The sequence below is a fragment of the Saimiri boliviensis genome, chromosome 12, assembly GCF_048565385.1.
Source record: "Saimiri boliviensis isolate mSaiBol1 chromosome 12, mSaiBol1.pri, whole genome shotgun sequence".
In the NCBI taxonomy this organism is placed as follows: Eukaryota; Metazoa; Chordata; class Mammalia; order Primates; family Cebidae; genus Saimiri; species Saimiri boliviensis.
The window spans coordinates 49,417,885-49,442,195 of NC_133460.1; the positions used below are offsets into that span (position 1 = coordinate 49,417,885).

General features: G+C 49.7%; 2 protein-coding genes across 10 annotated transcripts in view; one reads left to right on the forward strand and one right to left on the reverse strand.

The window, feature by feature from the left end:
• MACROH2A2 (macroH2A.2 histone) overlaps positions 1–15,579 on the forward strand; it is a 55,174-nt gene extending 39,595 nt beyond the window's left edge. For 2 of the 3 annotated variants that reach the window (XM_003928642.4, XM_074382349.1), the window contains exons 5-9: positions 1,559–1,669; positions 3,172–3,271; positions 7,904–7,993; positions 12,118–12,292; positions 14,826–15,579. In XM_003928642.4, coding sequence (XP_003928691.1) covers positions 1,559–1,669; positions 3,172–3,271; positions 7,904–7,993; positions 12,118–12,292; positions 14,826–14,991 — 642 coding nt within the window. In that variant the 3' untranslated portion in view covers positions 14,992–15,579. The remainder of the gene's footprint in view (positions 1–1,558; positions 1,670–3,171; positions 3,272–7,903; positions 7,994–12,117; positions 12,293–14,825) is intronic. The other variant, XM_074382350.1, reaches the window with a different exon arrangement.
• Positions 1–24,311, reverse strand: part of AIFM2 (AIF family member 2) — a 194,078-nt gene that overhangs the window by 157,926 nt on the left and 11,841 nt on the right. For 3 of the 7 annotated variants that reach the window (XR_012512840.1, XM_010339304.3, XM_010339301.3), the window contains exons 4-8: positions 23,718–23,810; positions 20,747–20,855; positions 19,587–19,739; positions 17,921–18,121; positions 17,445–17,632 (exon numbers count right to left, since the gene is read on the reverse strand). Coding sequence is in view for 6 of the 7 variants with exons in the window: in XM_010339304.3 (XP_010337606.1) it covers positions 17,481–17,632; positions 17,921–18,121; positions 19,587–19,739; positions 20,747–20,855; positions 23,718–23,810 (708 nt within the window). In the remaining variant the exon portion in view is untranslated. Of the gene's footprint in view, positions 1–15,567; positions 17,633–17,920; positions 18,122–19,586; positions 19,740–20,746; positions 20,856–23,717; positions 23,811–24,311 lie in introns of those variants that run through there. The other 4 variants (XM_003928643.4, XM_039478460.2, XM_010339300.3 and 1 more) reach the window with 3 other exon arrangements.

Genomic DNA, 24,311 nt, shown 5'->3' on the forward strand with positions numbered 1-24,311 from the left:
AAGAAAGAAAGAGGTTTCTGTTGTTTGTGAGCCACCCAGCCAGCCTATGGCATTGTGTTAAAGCAGCCCAGACAGACATTAAGACACTCACAGAACAGGAGGGAAGTTTAAAGATGAAACAGTGACAGCAGACCAGGCACCTCTGAAGGGCAGAGGACTCTTGCAGCTTGGTGCTAGGAGACAATGATGAGAATGTACAGGTAAAAAAATAAAGGGCCTTTGAGGTTAGAGCTGAAATCACGAAACAGAGTCATCTCTAGATTTCCAAACCCAAAGCAGGGATGGTTTTCACATTCCTTTGAGTACCCCCAGCAAATCTGCAGTGAGAGATGATAGCCTGGAACCACGTTTTATGTCTCTGCAGAGCTCCGTGCTGCCTTAAAGCCGTCTCTAGGCTCCTGCAGGCAGTGTCCTGGGTGCTATCAGTGGAATTTCGGGTGTTTGGGATAGCGTGATACACGAGGTAGCTTAGCTCAGAGATGCCACTGGTAGAATAATGTTTTCCTATGTTGCCCAGGACAGTAACCACTGGTCACGTGTGGCTTTTTTAAGAGACAGGGGTCTCACTCTATCACCCAGGCTGGAGTGCAGGAATGCAGTGGCAAGATCATAGCTCACTATAGCCTCAGACTCCTGGGCTCAAGCCACCCTCCTGCCTCAGCCTTCCAAAGCATTGGAATTACAGGTGTGAGCCAAGGCACCCAGCCGAGGCCATTTTGATTTGAATTAAAACTAAATCAAATTTAAAATTCAGCTCCTTGATTGCATCAGCCACATTTCAAGCGCTTGGCCACATTTATTGAGGATCACAGACAGACTATTCGCATGATCCCAGAAAGTTCCGCTGGACAGCCCTGCTGTTGCTGTAGAATTTGTGGGTGTTTCATTCCACGCTGCCTCTGTGCGCGAGAAATCCTGGGGATAAAGGAGGTATCAGCGGCCCCCTCAGCTCTGATGCCTGTCGTCGTGAGCTGCAGCCATTAAAAAGAGCAAGGACAGGCCAGGCACGGTGGCTCACACCTATAATCCCAGCACTTTGGGAGGTTGAGGCAGGCAGATCACAAGGACGAGAGATTGAGACCATCCTGGTGAAAATTGTGAAACCCCATCTCTACTAAGTATACAAAAATCACCCAGACGTGTTGACAGGTACCTGTAATCCCAGCTACTCGAGAAGCTGAGACAGAGAATTGCTTGAAACCGGGAGGCAGAGTGTGCAGTGAGCCAAGATCGTGCCACTGCACTCCAGCCTGAGCGACAGAGCGAGACTCAAAAAAAAAAAAAAAAGCAAAGACAATGAACTGGTGCACAGGGGTAGGCAGGACTGTGGGGGGACAGGTGAGCCCTTTAACACACTTTCTATTTGGCTATTTTGCAGTCCCCTCTTCCTGCCTTTATTGCTGACTTTTGCTTCCTTCCATCAAGAAACAGCAGAACCCATCATCTAGCCACTGCCTTTCATGTTCAGCTTGGTGACAGCCATGAGAAGAGCTTAATAGAGGCAGCTCAGGCTTTTTCTGGATTGGTTCTCATCTGGCCTTCTGATTTTTACCAACAGTCCAAACCAAAGGACAGCGATAAAGAAGGAACTTCAAATTCCACCTCTGAAGACGGGCCGGGGGATGGATTCACCATTCTGTCTTCTAAGAGCCTTGTTCTGGGACAGAAGGTAACAAGGAGAATTGCACTGTGCTGTATTAAAACACTAGTGTATTTTTATAACCTGCTGTTTACACGCAGTGGTGCCTCCCTTGCCTTCCTAATAACGACTTTCACTGCAGTCTTGAATTATTCATTTTTAAACTGAAGAGCTGTGGCAATGTCAGCATTGTGAGAGTGAACAAGCTCTTTTTTGCTGAGAATTGTTAATGCTAACATTTGTCAGACAAAAGTGAGCATAGAAGCTCTTTCTGGTCAGTAGAGAGGATGGCATTACTGGTTTTGCTGGGAATTCCCCACACCCCAGTTATTTATACATCTGCCCAAAAAAATCCATCGCTAACTTTCTCAAACAGCTTCTGAGAGGCCCATCTTACATGCTACAATGTAATTTATCCAAGAAACGAAATAGAAATATATGTTTCCCGAATATCCTTGGTATTAGAAATGAATTATTTGCCAATAATTCAGTCTGCCTGCCTTCCTAGGCTCTAGAAAGAAAACAAACAGGGCTATACATTTGAACAGTCTTCAGCAACACAACAGCAGCCCAGCCAGACATGCAAATAATTCATTCCTACTAGTGTAAAGTTTACTGAGCAGACAATTTATCTACCAGGTCAACTGGGGCTGAAATAAGACACCCAAGGAAAGAGTGCATTAATCATATCTCTGGTAGCTGAATGTTTCCATCCTGACACCATAGTAAGCCTCCATTCAAAGAACTGGGAAGAGCATGTTCTAAGAAGAGCCTCGGGGTGGCTGGTTACTAATGCGTCACTGATGAAAGCAGGGAAACAAAGAGTGGAATTTATGTCCCTTCTCGGACCTGTTCACCGTTACATGATGATTAGCTTTCTCTCACTTAGCTAGGGGAACACAAAGGTCTTGCTCACACAGACCAACAATGGAGAATGCCCTCCATTCCACTCTACTACGAACACATAGGGTAGCATTTCCCAAGGGTAGCCCCAAGACTGTGGTCTCCAAAGGGCAAGGGAGCCAGACACACCCAAGCCAGGATCCCAGAGCCCACTGCTTCTCTCCAGCAAGGTTATTGGCTTCAGACCCCTGCCCCACAAATTCTGTGCTCCTCTAGGGAGAATGTAGGGTGCTGAGGGGAGAAGAGAGAGCAAGCCCTGGGTTTCCTTGCAGGGGCTGCTCAGAGGATGCATCACCAAAAACCAAGGCCACCAGGGTTGGGAACCAAAGGCCTGAGATGTAAGGGAAAGAAAGAAAGAGAGGGGAGATCCTGTTCCTGTTCCTGTTCCAGGGAAGAGGAAGTGGATTTGTTGATGCTGCCAGCCCCAAAGTAAAAAGCAAATCCACTGAGCTCAAAGAGCTTATTCCAAATCAGACACCTGGGAAACCGGAGGTTGTCACTCTCTATGCAGCCTTATGTTGACATTGAGTATGAATAATGAAAGAGCATTAATAAATGGAGGTAAAACATGAGGATTTTCAACAGGATTTTATCTTTTCCACATTCTCCATCTTTTCTTCCTAATGTAGCTGTCCTTAACCCAGAGTGACATCAGCCATATTGGCTCCATGAGAGTGGAGGGCATTGTCCACCCAACCACAGCCGAAATTGACCTCAAAGAAGATATAGGTAAGGTCCTGAGACTTCAGTAGAAGTGCCATAGAATAGGCCACTGTTGAGGCAAGTTCTTGTGAAGCTGGTCATTGTCAACTGGCTGTCCCATTGCTGGGTTCCCATGTCAAACTCTAAGTATAGTTGAACGGCTTCAATAGAGAGAAGCGAACTTTGTTTTAATTCTGCATATATTTTTCTGAAATTTTTATCTGGGTATTGTGCAAAAGCAAATCATTAGTGTACAGCTTGATGAATTTTTCTCAAAGTAGACCCCACTGTGTAACCAGCACCAAGATCCTGAAGCAGACCCTTACCAGCACCCCAGAAGTCATCGTCAGCCCCACTCCCAGGCAGTATCTCTTCTAAGAATAACCACTTCCTTTCTTCTAAAAGCAGAGCTAGGTTTCACATCTGTCTTGAATTTTGTATAGATGAAATCATGTCCTCTTCTGGGTCCGACTCCTTTTGCTCAACTCAGCATTGTGAAATTTATCCACGTTGTTGAGTATGCTTGTATTCATTCATTCTCCTTGCTCTGTAGTATGACATGGTACAAATCTATGACAGTGTATTGATCTGTTCTACCACGGATGACATTTGGGGTGGTTTCCAGTTTGGGCTATAGTGAATAGTGCTACTGTAAATATTGTTGAACATGTTTACATATATCATAAGCTTCAATACAGAGAATGCTATTGATAAAAGGGAGATGGACAGCTAGAAAAAGTTAGGTTGTCCATTAAGCTATGAGCACTGAGTTATTTTGCCTGTGCTTTGCCCCCTGTCCCACGAGTGGCAGGGGGAGCTGTAACTAGGCAGGGTGGAGGAGCTTGGGAGGTCCAGCTGTTACAGGTGCTGGAAATAACAGCATGCAACAGTCCCCATCCCATCCATTTTACCAGGCAGAGCTGCCTTAAACTCTCCATGGGAAGGATAAAGTTGGCACAGAAGGGGCTTGTCCCTAGGGCACAGGGCTTGCCTGTGAGGGAGGCGATTTGAGGTAGATAGTAGTTCAGCCCTGGGTGGTAGCACTAGGGGTCCCGGGCAGCTGGACTCACTCAGGGTGTCCTCCTGACCTCAGAGGCTACTTACTGTGCTGAAAAGGAGCTAAGACAGCCCCGGAGAAAGAGCCATACAAAGAAACAGGTCTCCTTCCAGTCTCCGTGGAAGGACGCCCTCTAGTGGCCAGCATCTGGAGCTCTTTTAGTAGATGTCCTGCCTCTCACTGACACTTTGCAGTGTTCATACTTTACACGTTTCTGTAGTATTTAAATTTTTATATAAGAAAAACAATATGCTTCTTTTATTAATTGGCATGGTGGCAGAGTAGAAAGAAAACTGGTCTGGGAGCAACAATTCAAGCTCAGATCTCAGCAGTGGATTCTAAGGCCAACCTCTTCAGGGTCTTGGGAGGAGAAATGGGCCAAAGACAGCCAGGTGGTTAAGAGGGCGGGTTCCAGGTCAGCCTGCCTGGACTGTCCCAGCTTTTCTGAACTGCTTCCTAGCTGTGTGAGCCTCGGCAGGTTTCTAAACCTCCCTGAACCTTTGTTTCCCTCTGTAAGGGAAGATAACAGTAGTACCTGTCTATAGGGGTGCTGAGAAGATGAAATCGGGGTACACGGATGGGCCTGGCACAGTGCTGGGCTCCGAGGCAGTTAGTGATTGACAGGTGTTTCATTGCTGCTGTGTTAGGAGATAGTCCCTCCCATGATGATTCCATTCTCCAACACCATCACCCAAACTAACCCTCCCACAGCCAAGGCCCCACCTTACTCTTTTCAAAACATTATGTTATTATGGAAAAAGTTGAGCATACACAAGAACAGCAGAAAAGTATCGTGAAACCCTACGCAACCAGATGCAATAATCAGCACCCATGGCCACATTTGTTTCGGCTCTTACCCCTTCCACATACTTCCACACGTCATCTGCGAATATTTCACAATGATCTCTAAAAGATAAGGGCAGTTTTTTAACAACATAGGCACAATACCATTGTCATACCTTAAAAAAGATAGCAATGTCAGCAGGTTACCAGTGTTCCCACTCCAGTTACATCATAAATGTCAAGTTTTTTAAACATTTGTTTAACCCAGGCACAGTGGCACGCTCCTGTAGTCCCAGCTACTTGGGAAGCTGAGGCAGGAGGATCGCTTGAGCCCAGGAGTTTGAGAACAGCCTGGACAATATAGTGGGGCCCCCATTTCTTATTTTAAAAGGTAGGGAGGGCAACTACAGTGGCTCACGCCTGTAATCCTAACATTTTGGGAGGCTGAGGTGGTTGGACCATTTGAGCTCAGAAGTTCCAGACCAAACTGAGCCCACGGCGAAACCCTACATCTACAAAAAAATACAAAAATTAGCCAGGCATGGTAGCACATGCTTGTGGTCCCAGCTACGGTGAAAGGCTGAGGCTGGAGGATCACCCAGGAGTTTCAGGCTGCAGTGAACTGGGATCTTGCCAGTACAGTCCAGTCTGGGCCACAGAGTGAGACCTTGTCTCATGAAAAAAAGAGAGGGAGAGGGAGAGAGAGAGAGGGAGAGGGGAAAAAGAAAGAAAGAAAGAAAGAAAGAAAGAAAGAAAGAGGAAGAATAAAAGAAAGAGAAGGAAGGAGGGGGGGAAGAGAAAGGAAGAAAAGAAAGAAAATTTGTTTATTTGATTTAGGATCCAAGTAAGTCCACACACGGCAGTTGGTTGATGAGTCTCTTATACCATAGGTTCCCCCTTCATCTCTATTTCATTCTTAATTCTTTGCAATTCATTTGTTGAGGCAGCCGGGCCATTTGTCCTGTGGGGTTTCATACAGTCCAGATTTTGTTGATTACATCCTCCTGGCATCATGAAACATGTTTCTTTGTTTTTTTACAACTCGGTAGTTGGATCTAGAGGTTTCATGAGATGTAGGTTTGAAACTCTGCCAAGACTCCTTGGTCAGTGGCGAGCGCTCATGCCTCAGGAGGCGTATCATGCCTGGTTCTCTGTCTTCGTGTGACGCTGGTGGCCACTGATGCCTCTTCTCCAGATTCCACCATTCATTAGGAGTTGCAATGCTGTGGTATTCTCATTCTAGCGCTACTTCTTTTCTTCTCGGGAATGCTTCTGTAGAGAGAAACTACCTCTCTCCAGGCTGCTTTTTTCTTAAAAGACTTCAGTGAGGAGGGTGGATTCCCCTTCTACACATGCCCATTTGGCTGCTGACCTGAATACAGAGGGCAGCAGTATAGACCTAGTCCCCTGCTTCTCAACATGAACGGGCTGCCAGCTTCAGTTGCCCGGCCTTCTCCAGGCTTCTGGACTCAATAAATCAACAGTGTCCAGGAATCTGGGGACCAGAAAGGAGCCTCGGAGGTACTGGGTATAATGCACAATCTCCATTTCCCAGTTGTGTCATGGAAACCCAAGCACTTTAATGAAGAAACCCCCTCCACACACCCTCCCCCAGTGTTCAGTGACCACTGGAATAGACACTTGTAGTTGTGGTGTGGGAAGCATCACCACCAGGCCCTGGGGAAGACTCTGAACTAAACAAGAATAATGGTGATGATTCATAAAGAGAGAGCTGAGACTTGCCCCAGACATCCAGATCGCCAAGTTCATTAGAAGATGAAAACACCGGCCGGGCGCGGTGGCTCAAGCCTGTAATCCCAGCACTTTGGGAGGCCGAGGCGGGTGGATCACGAGGTCGAGAGATCGAGACCATCCTGGTCAACATGGTGAAACCCCGTCTCTACTAAAAATACAAAAAAAACTAGCTGGGCGTGGTGGCGCGTGCCTGTAATCCCAGCTACTCAGGAGGCTGAGGCAGGAGAATTGCCTGAGCCCAGGAGGCGGAGGTTGCGGTAAGCCGAGATCGCGCCATTGCACTCCAGCCTGGGTAACAAGAGCGAAACTCCGTCTCAAAAAAAAAAAGATGAAAACACCTCATCTGCTGCCCCAAAGCAGCAGGCATCCCAGTCCGAACAAAACACCCATGTCATCTCAGAGACAGGAGAGCTGGATGCGCAGGTGCATGCAGGTGGGGTTCCTGCGGGGTCAGAGGTGGCGTTCTGTCATCTCCCAGGGCCTGTGTAGAAGCAAGAGCTGAGGTAGGAAAAGACAACAAAAAGTAGGGCATTCCCCAACATCAAAGGCGCAGGACATCTCCTAGCAGGAAAGTCCTTAGAGATTAGCCTCTCTGCATTTCTCCATTGAGAACAGCATGAGGTTGGGGGGACAGCATGCCAGGCTGCCCTGGGCCTGTGTCTGCCCTTTGACTCCAAGCACTTACAGTATATTGCAGCACTGCGATGGGACCAGGACTCCAGAGCTCTCAACAGAAGTACGAAGCCTGTAGGGCACAACACTTCAGTCTCAGTTTTTTGTTGCTTTGCTTTTAAATCATCTACAGGACTCAGCCCATGAGACTGCTTTATGGCCAAGTCACCCCTTACAAGATCCTTCATAAAAGCTTGCTAATCTAAGTCTGCTAGACGGCGGCCCAGAGACCCCTGCCTCCAGTGACCATTGGCAAACCAGGATAACAATTGGGAGGTCAATTCCCAGTTTCTAACAGTGCTTTTTTTTCCCTGGCCTACTACAACTATGTCACACAGTGTTATTCCATTGAAAGAACAACCACAGTGGCTTCCCATTGCTCTCCTTTGCAGGAAAAGCCTTGGAAAAGGCTGGGGGGAAAGAGTTCTTGGAAACGGTAAAGGAGCTTCGCAAATCCCAAGGCCCTTTGGAAGTCGCTGAAGGTAAGTGTGGAATTGGGCTCCTGTCTCCAGCTTGGCCTCACCCTCCTCTCTGGAGTCTCCAGCCTTACGTGCCTCATGCCTATTCAGCTTATGAGACAAAGTATGTCGTAACTAATCAGAAAGCTATTTTAGCATCTCAGGTCATTTGAGCAGGCCCATGGATATCCTTCCAGATGTCCCAGGAACTGCAATATGTCTGAATAATTCAAGTCAATTTGCCTCAGATCCCTCAAAATGATCCAGAGCCATTGGGTGAATTTTGCATGTGTGTCATAAAATACACATACCATAGGATTTACCGCTGCAACTATTGCTTTCTTTGTTTCTGTTTTTGTTTTTGAGACGGAGTCTCACTCCATCACCCAGGCTGGAGTGCAGTGGCGCAATCTCAGCTCATTGCAACCTCCGCCTCCCGGGTTCAAACGATTCTTGTGCCCCAGCCTCCTGAGTTGCTGGAATTACAGGCGCATGCCACCATGCCTGGCTAGTGTTTGTATTTTAGTAGAGACGGGTTTCACCATGTCGGCCAGGCTGGTCTCAAACTCCTAATCTCAAGTGATCCACCTGCATCGGCCTCCCAAAGTGCTGGGATTACAGGCATAAGTCACTGCACCTGCCCACTGGAACTATATTAAAGCATATAATTCAGTGGCATTAAGTACTTTTACAGTGTTGTGTAACCATCACCACTACCTAGTCCAGAGTTTTGATATCACCTCACTCAGAAATCCCCTAAGCATTAAGCTGTCATGCCCAGTGCCCCCTCAGGCCCTGGCAAGCACTAATCTACTTTCTGTCTCTATGGATTTGCCTATTCTGGACTTTTCCTATAAATGGAATCACATAATAAATGACTTCTATGTCTGGCTTCTCTCAATTAACATTGTTTTTCAAAGTTCATCCATACTGTAACATGTGTCAGTACTTGTTCCTTTTCATGACTGAATAATATTCCTTTGTTTGTTTTGTTTGTTTGTTTTTGAGACAGAGTCTTACTCTGTTGCCAGGCTGGAGCACAGTGGCACAGTTTCGGCTCACTGCAACCTCCGCCGCCTGGGTTCAAGCGATTCTTCCACCTCAGGCTTCCAAGTAGCCTGGTACCTTCCAAGTAGCCAGGTGTTTGGCGCATGCCAAACACCTGGCTAATTTTTGTACTTTTAGTAGAGACGGGGTTTCACCATGTTGGCCAGGATGGTCTCGATCTCTTGACCTCGTGATCCGCCTGCCTCAGCCTCCCAAAGTGCTGGGATTAGAGGTGTGAGCCACCATGCCCGGCTGCATATCTTAACCATTCATCTACTGATGGACATTTGGGCTGTTTCCACCTTTGGTGATTGTGAATAGAGCCGCAATACACGTTTTTATTTGAACATCTGTTGTCCAAGTTTTTGACCGGTGGATCCAACCTCGGATCCATGTTCCCACCCACATGACTCCCAGTCAGTTCACCCTTGTACCCTCAGTCAGTGCCAAGTGCTACAGGGCTTCAGAGAAAAATAAACCCCCTGCTGCCCTCACATGCATAAATAGGGCACAGAGCAGGAGCATGACCTCAGTGTAGCAGATTGTGGAAGGACTGCAGTGAGGCTGGGGACTCTGTGGACGTGGGATGCGGAGGGCAATAGGAGCACTGCATACAAGAAGACACGGGTCTTGCATGAGCAGGGAGTCTCCAGTCAGCACGTGGGAGGAGAGAAACAGCAGCCAGGATGAGGCCGGGCCTGTGGGCTGCACGAAGGGTCTGGATCTGACCCGATATGGACACGCGGGCCCTTGGAAGCTTAAGCAAGGGGCTGTCCTGATTAGACTTGTTACAAAACTAATGAGGCCTTCTAGTCCAGGAAAGAACAAGAGCCCACACTTTAAATCTGCACCCACCACTCCCCATGGGCATAGCAGTAATAGATGCAGTGCCTTTTTAAAAACTGTAAGACAGAGTCACACTCAAATACAAGATAAGCCTCTGTGTAGACAGAGACAGGAGAGCTGCAGCAGCACCTCCAGGAGATTGCCGCCCCAGTTCTTGGCTCCAGGTCTGTAAGATGCAGAGTCACTTCACATATAAAGAGGGCTCGGCTCACTGCTCAGAGCAAGGGGCTACAGGAGACGCTCGCCACCTTTACGGGAAGCCAAAGCTCTGGCCACCGCCCAGGGCTACAAATGGCATGAAATCTGTCTTTCTAGGATAGCAGAAGGGAGAAAAGAGCCCCTCACCCACGCTCAGGGCCACACTGCCCACTGACTCAATGTTTGGGTCTTCCACATCTCCAATATAACCATGAGACCAAGCCCCAAATCAGGCATCTAAGACCGCATCTGGACTGGGGGACTAGGTGTGGGGAAGGATCCCCAGAAACTGCCTGATAGGGTGCAAAGGAGAGAAAAATAGCTGCTCTACACAGAATGAGAGGCTCCAACACACTTCTTTTTAAAATTATTTTTTAAATAGAGATGGGGTCTTGCTGTGTTGCCTAGGTTGATCTCAAACTGCTGGGCTCAAGTGATCCTCCAACCTCAGCCTCCCAAAGTGCTAGGATTATAGGCAGGAGCCACCGTGCCCAGCACCAACACACTTCTAAACAGAGTTCCAAAGGCAGAAAATAGGTGGCCGTCATAGATTTCCAGTCCATCTTTCAGTCCAACCCCACGCACAGCTCTGAAATACAGTGGACACACGTTTCTGTTACAAGCGCTGCCCCTAGTGGCCACGGACCCTTGCTACGCCGGTTCCTGGATTCCTGGAGAGGCACAGGGCGCAGGGCGGCGTGGAGGCATGAGGCTGGTGGCTGAAGCTGCAGCTAGCCCAGGCAGATCCAAGAGAACTGCTCCCCTGGGACCAATGGCCACAGGGATTTCCAGCTTAGCAGCCACGGGGCTTATCAACTCTGTCACCAATAGGAACCATGTTTAGGGGAGTAAACAGTAAAACAAAGGAGTATGACTGAAAGCTTGAGACAACGCTGGCCTAATTCAATTTCACAACCCACTTTTGAAACCTCACTCTCTGCAGGGCATGTAGAGATCATCAAATGGCAATCCATGTCCAAGGGAACTATATAATCAAGTTCTGTGGTTCTCAATTCATAGAAGGTCCTGAAATCACATAAGCATAAGCCCCTACACCAGACCTACAGAGTCAGGAGCTTGTGGGGTGGGGCCAAGGCATGTCTAGTTTTTAAAAGCCACTATAGGGCAGGTGTGCTGGCTCACACCTGTAATCCTGGCATGTTGGGTGCCTGAGGCAGGGGGATCACTTGAACCCAGGAGGTGGAGATTGCAGTCAGCTGAGATGGCATCACTGCACTCCAACCTGGGTGACAGAACAAGACTCTGTCGCAAAAAATTTAAAAAAAAAAAAAAAAAAAAAAAAAAGCTGCTGTATTCATTTCCAGTGGCTACTATAACAAGTTACCACAAAGTCCATGGCCTCAAACAACACAAATTTATCTTCTTACAGTTCTGGAGTTTTAGGAGCCTGATCCAGGTGTTGGCAGGACTGGCCCCTTCTGGAGGCTCAGGGAAGGGTCCCTCCCTTGCCTTTTCCAGCTTTTAGGCAGCAGCAGTCCTTGGCTCCTGGCTACATCGCGCCAATGCCCGTTTCCATCATCACACGGCCTTCTCCTGCCTTTGACCCTCTTTCCTCCCTCGTATGAGGCCCCAGGCTCACCAGACAGTCCAGGATCATCTCTCCATCTCAAGATCCTTAACTTATGAGCTCTGCAAAGTCCCTTTTGCCATGTAAGGGAACACCCACAGGTTCCAGGGATTAAGATGTAGATGTTTTGGGATGCCATCACTTTACCTACCACAGCCACCACAGAGGATCTGATGTGTCCCTTTAGGAACCATTGTGAGGAGGTAGCCCAGCCCAGGCACTAGCTGGCCAACCATATGAAAGTCATGTAATCGCTTCTACCCAAAGCTGTGCTAACGGTGCAAAGTGATCCAACCCAGCTCTTGTTCTCTGTTAAACACAGTCCACATCAGAAGCACGGGATGCTGCCCAGCCAACGCCTCTTTCACTGCCTTGTCTCCCACAGATTTAACGGGTACACAGTGGGGTTAGGCTATGACCTAGGAAACCTTAGGAAGTAACCTGCGCCATTTTCTCTCCTGTGCCCCAGCCGCCGTCAGCCAATCCAGTGGACTCGCAGCCAAATTTGTCATCCACTGTCACATCCCTCAGTGGGGTTCCGACAAATGTGAAGAACAACTTGAAGAGACCATCAAAAACTGCCTGTCAGCAGCGGAGGATAAGAAACTAAAGTCCGTCGCGTTCCCGCCTTTCCCCAGCGGCAGGTAAGTCTGTCCCCACTAGGCACGGTGGCTCATGCCCGTAATACCAGCACTTTGGGAGGCCGATGGCAGGAGTTCAAGACCAGCCTGGCCAACATGGTGAAACCCTGTCTCTACTAAAAATACAAAAATTAGCTGGGCCTGTAGTCCCAGCTGCTCAGGAGGCTGAGGCAGGAGAATCACTCAAATCCAGGAGGCAGAGGTTGCAGTGAGCTGAGATCGCACCACTGCACTCCCGCCTGGGCGACAGAGCGAGACTCCATCTCAAAAAAAAAAAAAAAAATGAAGCTCCCCTGAGTTGATTCTTCCAGCCTTTTCCCTGGAAATCAGCTGCCCCCCTACTTACATCTGAGCTAGATATGACCAAGGGCTGCCAGCAAAGCCAAGCATGCTGACCAGGTGACAAGAAACCCAGTTTTCATCCTTCAGAACCCATGGGAAGCCAGCCCACTGGCTCGTAGGCAGCTGGTCTTCCCTGGCTGGGGCCAGCCCCACTACCTCCTTGATGTTAAAGCCCAGGGAGGAAGGCAGCCCAGGGGCGGAGCGGGAGGAAGAGGCAAGCTGGTGCGTTATTTTTTGAGAGCCGTCCAGGTTCAAAGTCATATTCCCACCAGCTGTCCATGTCTAGGACACATGATCAGAAAATACCAGGCTCAAAGGCCTTGCTACTCAAAGTGTGGTCCATAGGCAGGCAGCGGTGACCGAGGTTAGAATGCAGAATCTCAGGCCTCCCGTCTCCAACCTCTGGCTCCAGAATCCCCAGGAAATTCCGTTGCTGCTCTGGGAGTTCGAGGCTTTGACGAATGCACCCAGAGAAATGAAAGTCTGTCCCCAAGGGATTGCTGAAGAGCAGGTTGGGGAATGACTGGATTGTCACAGATCCCCACTGGGCATTGTTTCAGATAAGTAATGAGGATATCTGCTCTCACATACAACGTATCCTCTCCCTTCATGCCCCTAGCCAATCCATTGCTTTAATTTTGAACACCCTCTCATCTTGAGAGCTGCCCCTTTATAATATAGCTATGGTTTATAGCTGTGACCTGGGAAGGCCAAGAGGAAAATAATGAGATCTAGGTTCCTGCTGAAATCGTATCTCAACCTAGGCCAGCTGCACTGAGTCTCAACAGTCCAGGCCCAGAGATGCAGTGAGATGCATTCATTCACTGGTGGAACCACGGCAGTGCTGATCTGTGCTGGACTACATATAAGCGGGAAGAATCCCAATTAACAGGCACCCTCCTGGACCTGCCCCACGGGTCTTTGTGGCTGACCCCTAACGACCACTCTGGCTGTGTCCCCAGAAGCTGGTGCTGTGGCCCAGCCCAGTGGATGGCACTACCAATAGCTGCCGGGCACCTGAGGCCTTTAACAAACTTTCATCAACCCACCCAGAGTCACAATGCCGAAGTGACATGGGGCTGTGCCTATGAAAGGATTTATGAAGACAGGTTTTGGAGCACACATTTTTGTACTTTACTAAGCAATCTGGTTAGCATATGAACCAGTTTGGAGGGAGCTAATAAAATTTTTGTTTACTTTTCTGAAGACCAGCCATTTTTAATGCTGAATGGCTAGCATTTTTAAAGCCAAGCTTGACTTGGTTAGGTGACATAGATTCAGATACAGGGAGCTGGCACGGTGGCTCACGCTTGTAAATCCAACAGCTCTGGGAGGCTGAGGCAAGAGCATCACTTGAAGCCAGGAGTTTGAGACCACCCTGGACAATAAGACCTGTCTATACAAAAAATTTAAAATAAAAAAATTTAGCCACGCATGGAGGCACACACCTATAGTCCCAACTATTTAGGAGGCTGAGGCAGGAGGCAGATAGCTTGAGCCCAGAGGTTCAAAGCTGCAGAGAGCTATGATCACACCACTGTGCCCTAGCCTGAGTGACAAAGCAAGACCTTGCCTCTAAAAAAAATAACTAATTAAAAAATTTTTAATAAGAAATAAAATACAGGGCACTCTTCACTTGGCCAGCCCTATGACCTTGACTACAGTCATTGTGCTTGGCTGGGCACAGTGGCTCACACCTGTAATCCCAGCACTTGGGGAGGCCAAGGCTGGCAGATCACCTGAGGTCAGGAGTTCAAGACCAGCCTGACCAACAAGGTGAAACCCCATCTCTACTAAAAATATAAAAATTAGCCAGGTTTGGTGGCATGCACCTGTAGTCCCAGCTACTAGGGAGGCTGAGGCAGGAGAATCATGGGAGGCAGAAGTTGCAGTGAGCCGAGATCGTGCCACCACTCCAGCCTGGGTGACAGAGAGAGACAGACTCCGTCTCAAAATAAATGAATTAGTTAATTAAATCATTGTATCTCTCCGAGTAAGTTTGACACCTATAAAGTGGGGCAACATGGCCCCCTCCGGGCCACCCTGTCTGTCCCTTTGGCTAGGGTCAAAGGAGATCATGCATGGACCAGCCCTGCACAGAGCCAGGCCCCACTCCATAAAAACAAAGGCACTTCATGCTCCCATGGGTCCCAGGGACCAAAATGACATCAGCTCTTCTTTTGCTTTGGCACAGAAACTGCTTTCCCAAACAGACCGCGGCCCAGGTGACCCTCAAAGCCATCTCAGCCCACTTTGACGACTCAAGTGCGTCCTCGCTGAAGAACGTGTACTTCCTGCTCTTCGACAGCGAGAGCATCGGCATCTACGTGCAGGAGATGGCCAAGCTCGACGCCAAGTAGCCACCGCACTTTCCAGCAGGGATCGGAGGACGCCCCTGGGTCCCGAGAGTGGGGTTTTGCTTTTTAAAAGGAGAGAGGATGGGTGACGGTGGGAGAGGAGAGGGCGGGGCAGGTCCTACCAGTGCAGGGAGCCCTCTGCCCTTCACACTCTCCTCCAAAAGAGCCTCCATCCATAAGGAAGCAGGTCTCCGCGAGGGGTTTCTGTCCATGTGTTTTTCTCCTGTTGTTTTAGAACTTTTTTAAAAAAAACAGACCTCGTTTTAGATTTATAGCATTGACTTTTACACACACTCACACAAGAAAGAATCCTTTCTTAAATCTTCTGTTCCTCCTTTTCCAAGGGAAGAGGGCATAAAAGTCACCTGGGCTCTATTGGTGTGCGTGTTCCGTGGCAGAGAGAAGAAAATGGGAAAGATCTCACTGGTGCTTTTCTCTTTTGTTTTAGTGCCCCCCGCCCCCACCCCTATAATATCTGTCACTACTCCTAAAAAGATTTTGCTTCAGGCTTTTTTTTTTGTTTCATTTTGTTTTTTAAAGAAAAAGAAAATGAAAGGAAAAAATAAAAGATCCCGTGTCTTTCTTACAACATATTCTTTTATTGCAACATTTTCCTCCATTTGGAAAACTGTGTCCCCATGCGTAGGTCCCTCTAGAATATTATAAGTCAACAGAACAAGGCCTGTCACTCAAATGCCAGGATTCCCACCTCACTGGGCCCCAGGTCAGATAGCCCCATAGCCCCAGGCTGCAGGTCCTGCCTCCGGGAAGGTGGACCTCCCTTCATGGTCCATAAAGACAGATCCTTGGACGAAGCTGCCAGGGGAACGACCATCCTCTGAGAGAGGCACAAGACTCACTTAGGCCTGGACAACAGCCCCAACAGGATGGGCTGAGAACCCCAGGGAGGCTGGTGTCCCAAGGACTCTGTCCTATTACCCAGAGGCCACCATCAAAAGGGAGCAGGGAGGGGTAGGGTGGAGAGATGGGGCCTGAATCTATTCAGATGACCTCACCAATCGCTTCTGCTATGCAGATATCACCTAGGCCATCCAAGAGGGGCTCCTCCGGATTGGAAGATCTCTCCCAAATAGAGGAGTCATTTATATACCATAACATAGTTGGTGGCAGACATTAGTGCCCAGCTGGGCCTCCAGACAAGTGACGCTGGGGTTGGTGAGGAAACCAGAAGCACAAAACGACAAAGTCCCCCAGGGGCTCTCTCCCCGTCCCCAGCATCAGCTGGAGTTTTGTCACGTACAAATCTGCCCATCAGTAACCTAGAAATGCGCTGAAGGTCACCCACAGAACCCCCTTCTGTTCGCTAATGGGTAAGCAGACGGCACCCGCAAAGAGTTGCATTATCTGCCCTTCCCTAAACACCTCCAGTGGCTGGCAAGCCAGGCTGCAGTCTCAACCCTGCTAGCTGTGTAAAAACACACTCTGTCAGGGTGGCATAACCAGAAGGGAACCTCTGTCTGGCTCTTTCTTCTTAAATGTAACCTATGGCATGGAGTTAGGATCTAAAAGTGGAAATGTGCTGGCCGTAGTGACTCAGGCCTGTAATCCCAGCACTTTGGGAGTCCGAGCTCAGGAGTTCGAGACCAGTCTGGTCAACATAGCGAAACCCCATCTCTACTAAAAAAATACAAAAATTAGCCAGACGTGGTGGCGTGTGCCTGTAGTCCCAGCTACTCAGGAGGTTGAGGCAGGAGAATCATGTGAACCCGGGAGACAGAGGTTGCAGTGAGCCAAGATCATCCCACTGGACTCCAGCCTGGGTGACAGAGCAAGACTCTGTCTCAAAAATAAATAAATAAATAAACAGTCTGTCTCAAAATTAAACAAACAAAAGTGGAAATGCAGGGAGGCCATGAGGCGTAGGGAGTATGGGGAACATGCAGCAGTTAGGGAGTTGAAAACGAGGCTCCTGTGAACTCTTCCCGGTTGTTGCAGAACGTATGGGCTCCCCCACCGTGTGACAGCAGAGGTTTGAGGTGTAGGGCGTCTCTCCACCTCAGGTCCTTCCTTTGTTCTCAATGTGCAGCTCTCTTTCCTGCTGTCACAGACAGACACTGGCTACCAGAGCTCAGCTCTCTGCCCGGCTCTGAGAGCTCTAAATGACACACATCATGACCACAAACACATGCACACACGTGCACACGCATGCACAGCCCAGAGGAGCCAGGTACAGAGTGAAGGCTAGCTGTGGCCTCCCCAGCACCATGCAGCCAGCACGCACGAGCCGCTCGGCGGGGACCGCTGCAAACACACCTTTGAAACCCAGAAAGAATCCTCTAAGGGGGAATTTGTTTAATGCCTCTTTCTCTCCCATTTCTGTTTTATACAAGTTGCATTTCTGGCCAGCACATCATCGGCATCTCGTTCCAGAAGAAAAGCATTAGTTCTAGCACTTGCCAGGCGGGTGCCATGCGCCCAGCAGTCCGTTCACCCACCTGCTGCAGTAGCTCGCCTCCCGCCTGGCCTCCCCATCAGGGTGGAGACTGCTTCATGGTCTTCCAGCTCGTAGAGATGAACAAGTCCCGGCTCTTGGCCAGCCGAACCATGAGCCGGCCCACATAGAAGCCACTGATCTGGCCCACGCCATCATTTCTCCCCATGGACAGGAGGAACGTCAGTGCACCTGCGAGCAGAGACAGAAACAACCAGAACCTCACTGAACCTCCCGCGGCTGCACCTCCCAGAGCACCAATCCTTCCCGAGGCCTTCAGACTCAGGGCCAGGAAGGGTGAAATCGCTTTAGGAAGGTGGGTAAGGCCCTGATTTATTTTTAAAGAGTTCTAGAGGAATGTTTCCGTCACCAGCTTGGAGAACTTGTTCTAGCGGCCAGGTATCTGATAGCCCAAAAAGGCTTCCCCATGTCTAACCCAAAACTCTTTTAAAACTACAAAGCACTTGGGGCCTCTCTTACCCGGCTTGTAGGCCTGGAGAGGTCGCTGCTTCACGGAGTTGACGATGTTGGCCACGGCGATGTTGGCGTGGAGGCCAGCAAGATAGGCCATCTTGGGTGTTCTCAGGTCGGCACAGTCACCGATGGCATACACGTTGCTGTGACCCTCGACCTGGAGGTGCTCGTTCACTCTCAGAGCACCACTGCTGGCCAGTCTGTTCTCTGCCAGGAGAGATGACACCAAAACCAAGGCACTGAGCTGCTGTGGTAAGTGGCCACCAGGAGCTGGTGAGGGTGAGCTCTAGGCGTTGGTCAATAGGTGCTGGTCAGGTCGCCGTCCTGAGGCACAGCCACCCCCTGGAGGTGTCTGCTCTAGAGGCCACCCGCCCAGCTAATTTATTCGCGCCTGAAATCTCCTCCTCACAGAGGCAAGGTTGCTGATGCCAGGGTGGAAATGGGTCAACACAATGTACATAACTCTATGCAAGTTACAATGATTTGCTGAGTCTTGAATTTACTTTTGAATGCAGGTGAGATTTAAAAAATGAATGCAAGCCAGGTATGGTGGCTCACACCTATAATCCCAGGTCTTTGAGAGGCCAAGGCAGGTGGATCACTTGAGGCCAGGAGCTCGAGACCAGCCTGGCCAACTCGAGGAAACCCCGTCTATACTAAAAATACAAAAATTAGCTGGACTTGGTGGCGTCCAACTGTAATCCCAGGTATTCAGGAGGCTGAGGCATGAGAGTTGCTTGAACCCAGGAGGTGGAGGTTGCAGTGAGCCAAGATCACGCCACTGCACTCCAGCCTGGATGACAGAGCCAGACTCTGTCTCAAGAAATAAAAAACAAAACTGAAGCATTAAAAATAAATGCAGAGCTTTAATAAATGGCCAATTGCTTTTTTAAAGGGACTTTTTAAAAACTTGTCTTTGAAAACACAGTATTAGGACAATTAGGTATTAATTTCTGGGACCTCTGTCCATTATAAGCCCTCAATCCCATCGATACGCAGGCCTGGGCCGGCTTTCTTTTCCTGGGATTGGTTCATTACTTCCTGCTGGATATAAGGCAGGAGCTCCTTGTCAGGGAAGGGCATTTGAGAGTAAATGACGGGGACCCGAGGACACAAAGCAACCACTGGGCCTGGCCACTGAGTCTCCCACTCACAAACAGAGGCTTAAACACACATCAGTCCACCTCTGCCACCTCCAGCCTGCTCAATACACAAATACTGAGCTTTAAGAAATGAGGCCATGTTATCAACCCCACTCCCCAATCAATCCAAGCTCAAGAGACTAAACGTTTGGATCTGGATTTGGGGGCAGCGGCACACCTGCCAACAGAGGAAGGCCTGACCCTGAATTTCCGCTGTACCCAGGTGAGGAGGAAAGAAACAGAACACCAACCTTGCTCACGTCTCTGGAGCCCATTCCCACCTCTTACCACTAGGGGGCAGCCCTAAATTCAGAAGATTCTGGTCACCTTGGCCACCTGGAGCCGAGACCAGGTCACACCTGAGTAGAGCTCAGCAAGGGTAGACCCTCACTGAATTTAAAGTCTGAGCTGCTGGGAAGAAAGCGGGTAGGCAGCAAGGTGTGGACTCCTAGGGGCAAGCACTACAGGGAATTCAGAGGGTGCTGGAGAGCAAGGAGGCACGGGGCAGGCCCGGCTGGGCACCTACTTACCAAACGCGCTCCGGTAGGCGGAGCTGTTGATCTTGATGCCAGTGCAGAGAATCACCAGGTTGGTGGCCACCTCCGTGCCTTTGTCCGTCTGCACTTTGATGTACTCTCGATACTCATTGAGAGGCAGCTCCTCCAGATTGTTCACCCGCTCACCTAGAAGGGGGTTCCATGACCAGGAGGCTGGTGGGGGCAGGCACCCCATTGAGCCTGGGCCTTGAGCCAAGGCTGACCCTGGGGAGGGACTGGACCTCTGGGGCCCAACTGGGCAATGGCTCCACCCTGTCTTCCCACCCTGTCCCTCCCTCAGTCCACTCTATGCCCCACAAAGCTGAACTGGACATCTGGCCCAAGGGGTCCAGCTGGACAAAGGTTCCAAGAAGCCCCTGAAGGGAAGCGAGGCTGTTTCCCAAGAAGTTCTGGGAAATGCTATTCAATGGGAGACCTCAGACGTGCCTCTCTGAGTGCCAGCCATGCCATCCTAACTAGGCAGGATGAGCGCTCCAAGTGCACCATGACAAAGGGGAAAACCAGAGAAAGAGGGGCCAGCTCACTGCACTCACTGCAGCACTCCACAGCCAGGTGCCCCAAGGAGGCTGAGGCAGCCGTGCGGGCCCTTCACAGGGCAGACGCCTCACCCTCCTGCACACCTCGAGGAGGCTGGGGCCCCATGCAATGAAGTGAGTGCGGAGGCCACAGCGCTGGAAGAGAACCCCACTCTCCAGCATGTGCTGAGTGGGTCTCGTCCCCTGCTCTGCACGAAAGCAACACTCCTCACCACTCTCAAAACATAAACCAATAAGCCTATTCCCTCAACCAGAGACGTCATATTTGGGGCAAATTCTTCAGATGCACTAAAGAAAATCATTCAGCAGACAGGCATCCCACCATCTGCACTGCGTCCAAACCAATAACAAGGGCAATGAAATCCTGTTTAAGTACCAGGCCCTCCCGGGGATGGGCACAACTTGCAGCTGGACAAAGCTCAAGTGGGCTTTGATGCTCAAGGCCACTTCTGAGTGCTCCACGCTCTACCCCAGGACACTGGAAAAAAGAGCCTGGGGTGGACCGTAGCCGCCCTCCTGCTGGAGGCAGTGACCAAGCCTCCATGCCACAAGTCACCAGGCGGGGCGGGGCAGGGAGGGGGGTGAGGGTGTGCATACTCAGCAGCAGCTGCACGCCCTTCCGGAGGAGGATCTCCTTCACTTCCTGCCGGACGGAGGGCAGGAGCTCCTTGTCGGCCAGAGGCACTTGGGAGTGAATCAGAGTGACCTGGGGACAAAACGACCACAGGGCCTGAGAAGGAGCCCCCGAGTCTTCAAACACAAACACTGCACGAACGTCTACTTCCACTCCTACCTCCAGGTTACAGAGGTGGAAACCGAGGCTCCAGAGAAGGAATCTGTCCAACGCCAGAACCAATTAGTGGTGAGCTGGGCTTAGGCCCACATGTTCAAGGCTAGGACTCTTTCAGTACCCTCCTGCCATGCCCAGGCCAGAGGACTACCAATACGCCAATGTGTCACAACCTATACCTCACCTAGGGTCCCCTGGAAAATGATCTTCAAGCATCCTTGGGCATTTATAATTATGCAAGCCATGGACATTCTAACATCAGGCTGATGTCAACATTAAAAGTGGTTTAAGATCAGTGCTTCCAGGCATGTCTACTTGCTGTCTGAGACCACACAGGAAGGCGTCCCAGGAACCTCATGTTGCAGTCCTGTTCAAAGCCTGGGATTTGATATCAAATTGCTGGGCTGAAATCCCATCTGTGATACTCACTTGGAAACCTCCCCAAGGCTCACTAACATGGGCACAATAGCCCCACTCATAGGAATTATGTAATGATGAGCAAAAAATATGTATAAAGCATGTAACTCAGCACATACTAAGTCCTGAATAAAGGGTGGCTGCTACTGCCCTTACTGTCTACTAGTCCTAAACATGTGGATATTTTACTGAGTTACTTGAACTTATTTACTACTTCAAACTGGTTGAACCCCTGTGAAATAAAAAGAAATGTATATATTGGTCTCTGACCCAGATCCTGATGCAGAGCTCTTAAACCCCTTGTAAATTGGGGTACTAAGAATCATTTGTTCTAGTATTTGGTCCTCGATGCCGGTTCTTGACACAGAGTGCCTGAGCTCTTGGTAATGTCCTGAGTGATGGGCGGGTCTGACATGGAGCTCCTAACTTCTTGGATGTTCCTGGGTGACGGGAGCATCTTTTGTTCTAATGAAGCTACTCCTGATGGGCTCCTGGATGATCGCTGGTCACCAGAGAGACCAAGCCAGGCTTCGAAGCCTGGAACTTTCAGCCCCAGGGACAAGAGGGGCTGGAGATTGAGTTTATAATCAAACTGGCCTACCTGATGAAGCCTCCATAAAAATCCCTAAAGCTCGGGGTTCAGAGACCTTCCAGGTTGGTGAACATGTCCACATGCCAGGAGAGTGCTGCACCCCAACTCCATGGGGACAGAAGCCACTGTGCTCAGGACCCTTCTAGACCATGCCCTATGCACCTCTTCATCTGAATATTCATTTTTTATCTTTTAAAACATCCTTTGTGGCCGGGCGCAGTGGTTCACGCCTGTAATCCCAGCACTTTGGGAGGCCGAGGCGGGCGCATCACCTGAAGTCAGGAGTTCCAGATCAGCCTGGCCAACATGGTGAAACCTTGTCTCTACTAAAAATATTTTTAAAATTAGCTGGACATGGTGGTACGCACCTGTAGTCCCAGCTACTCAGGGAAGCTGAGGCAGGTGAGTTGCTTGAACCCAGGAAGCAGAGATTGCAGTGAGCCAAGATCACACCACTGCACTCTAGCCTGGGCAACAGAGGGAGAATCCATCTCAAAAAAAAAAAAAAAAAAAAAAAAAAAAAAAACACGAATCCTTTGTAACAAGTCAGCAACAGTAAATAAACTGTCTTCCTGGCTTCCATCAGCTGCTCTAGCAAATTATTTAACCCAAGGAGAGGTTCGTGAGAATCTCCATCTTGTACCCAAGACAGAAACGTGGGTAAGCTAGAGACCTATGGACTTGCAACTGGTGTCTAGAGTCAGGGCAGGATCCTGGGACTGAGCCCTTGACCTGTGAGGTCTGCACTGATGCCAGGGAGTGTCAGAATTGAATTGAACTGTAGGACACCCAGCTGGTGTCAGAGAATTGATCAGTAGAGGGAAAAACCTAGGGAGTAGGGAGAAAAACAGTTTGATTTTTCCCTACAGAATCCTCATAAATCAAAACAAATGAATTGTAACTATATCATTCACTCATTGTAATTTCCAACAATTTGTCAGAGAACAGCCACATAATTAAATTCTCCTATATTGATTTTTCTTTTCAAAACCAACCTGCCTTTCGCTGAGGAAAAAAGAACCATTCACAGGCCCCATGTGGCTCTCAGAAGCTGATCCGGCTTCCACTGCGAGCCAGCTCTCGCCTAGAGGGCCTGCAATGACGCTCATCACTCAGCCCTCGCCAACCCGGGACAGGGTGCCAGGATTCCCTCTTTCCCCCTAGGTTGCCAGGTAGGATCTCTGTCCTTTGAGCAGGAGAAAGCAACAGGGCAGGCTAATGCCTCCTCCCCATTCCCACCCATGGGCAGAAGGCAGTCTGCTCAGCCATTCCCCAGCGTGGGCAGAGAAGGGGGGCTGTGCAGCAGGCTCTCCACCACCATGGGGCTGCTCAGAGCAGGAGCTACCGTATCAGGCAGAGACCAAAGCAACAGCTGAAGGTGTCTTTGTCCAAGCTGGTTGTCAGCAAGAAGAGGTAATCAAATATACATTTATATCACAAAGGCCTGAATTCTTAAGGCGACACAGAAGTTTGGCTTTTGCAAGGTATCACCCCTGGGCTTGATCCTCTGGCTTGAGCAGAGGGCGGGACCTCTCCTTGAGAGAGGTCACATCCTGAGCAGCTCCATAAGGTCAGGTGCTGCAGTATCCCAGCTCTGAAGAAAAAATCCCCTGTAGAATCGCACCTTGACACAAAACGGAAATACATACTCCCAGTTTAGGTGAGTAGAGCTCCAGCCTTCCCTGCCCTGAGCAAATTCCTGATGTTCCTAAGGTAATGCAGAAAAAAGCCAACTACTTAGCGTTCCAAGGCAAGGTAGCCTCCCCCACCTCTTTCTCAGGATATTCTGTTTTAATCTCTGCTGCCATCTCCACTCCAGCCGAGCCTCCTCCCACCACCACGATGAACCGTGAGCGCTGGACCTGGAGAAGAGGACACGTGAAACAGAGGGCCGTATGAAACACACCCGCACATCCAGCCCTGTCTGCTGGTTCAGCCTGCGGTGTGGCTCCCTGAGCCAAAGGAGGGCAGAGAACCCTTTCCACGTTTTGGGTTCAAATGCACTTCCTCCTACCTACCTTGCAGGATTGCTGTGGAAACCAACTGAGATGGTGGATCTAAGCCTGCTCTACAAAACACAGAGCCTCGTGCAAACCGGAGCAGAGGGGACCCGTGAAAAGCCCCGGGAGAGGCAAGTCAGAAACACACCAAAGGCAGCATAAGCAAGTCTGGGGTGCTCACATCGTGGCTCCAGCAGCAAGTTCAAGGTCTCTTCCCAGCCCAGTCTCTTCCTAGTGACTCTCCATCTCTATGGCTATAGCCAGCAGCTCTGAACACCCTCATGGCCTGCCGGCTACCGGCCTAGGCATCCCCACAGCTGTCCTCCCGTCTGCCTGCACTGCCCCATGCCTTCAGCGCACAGC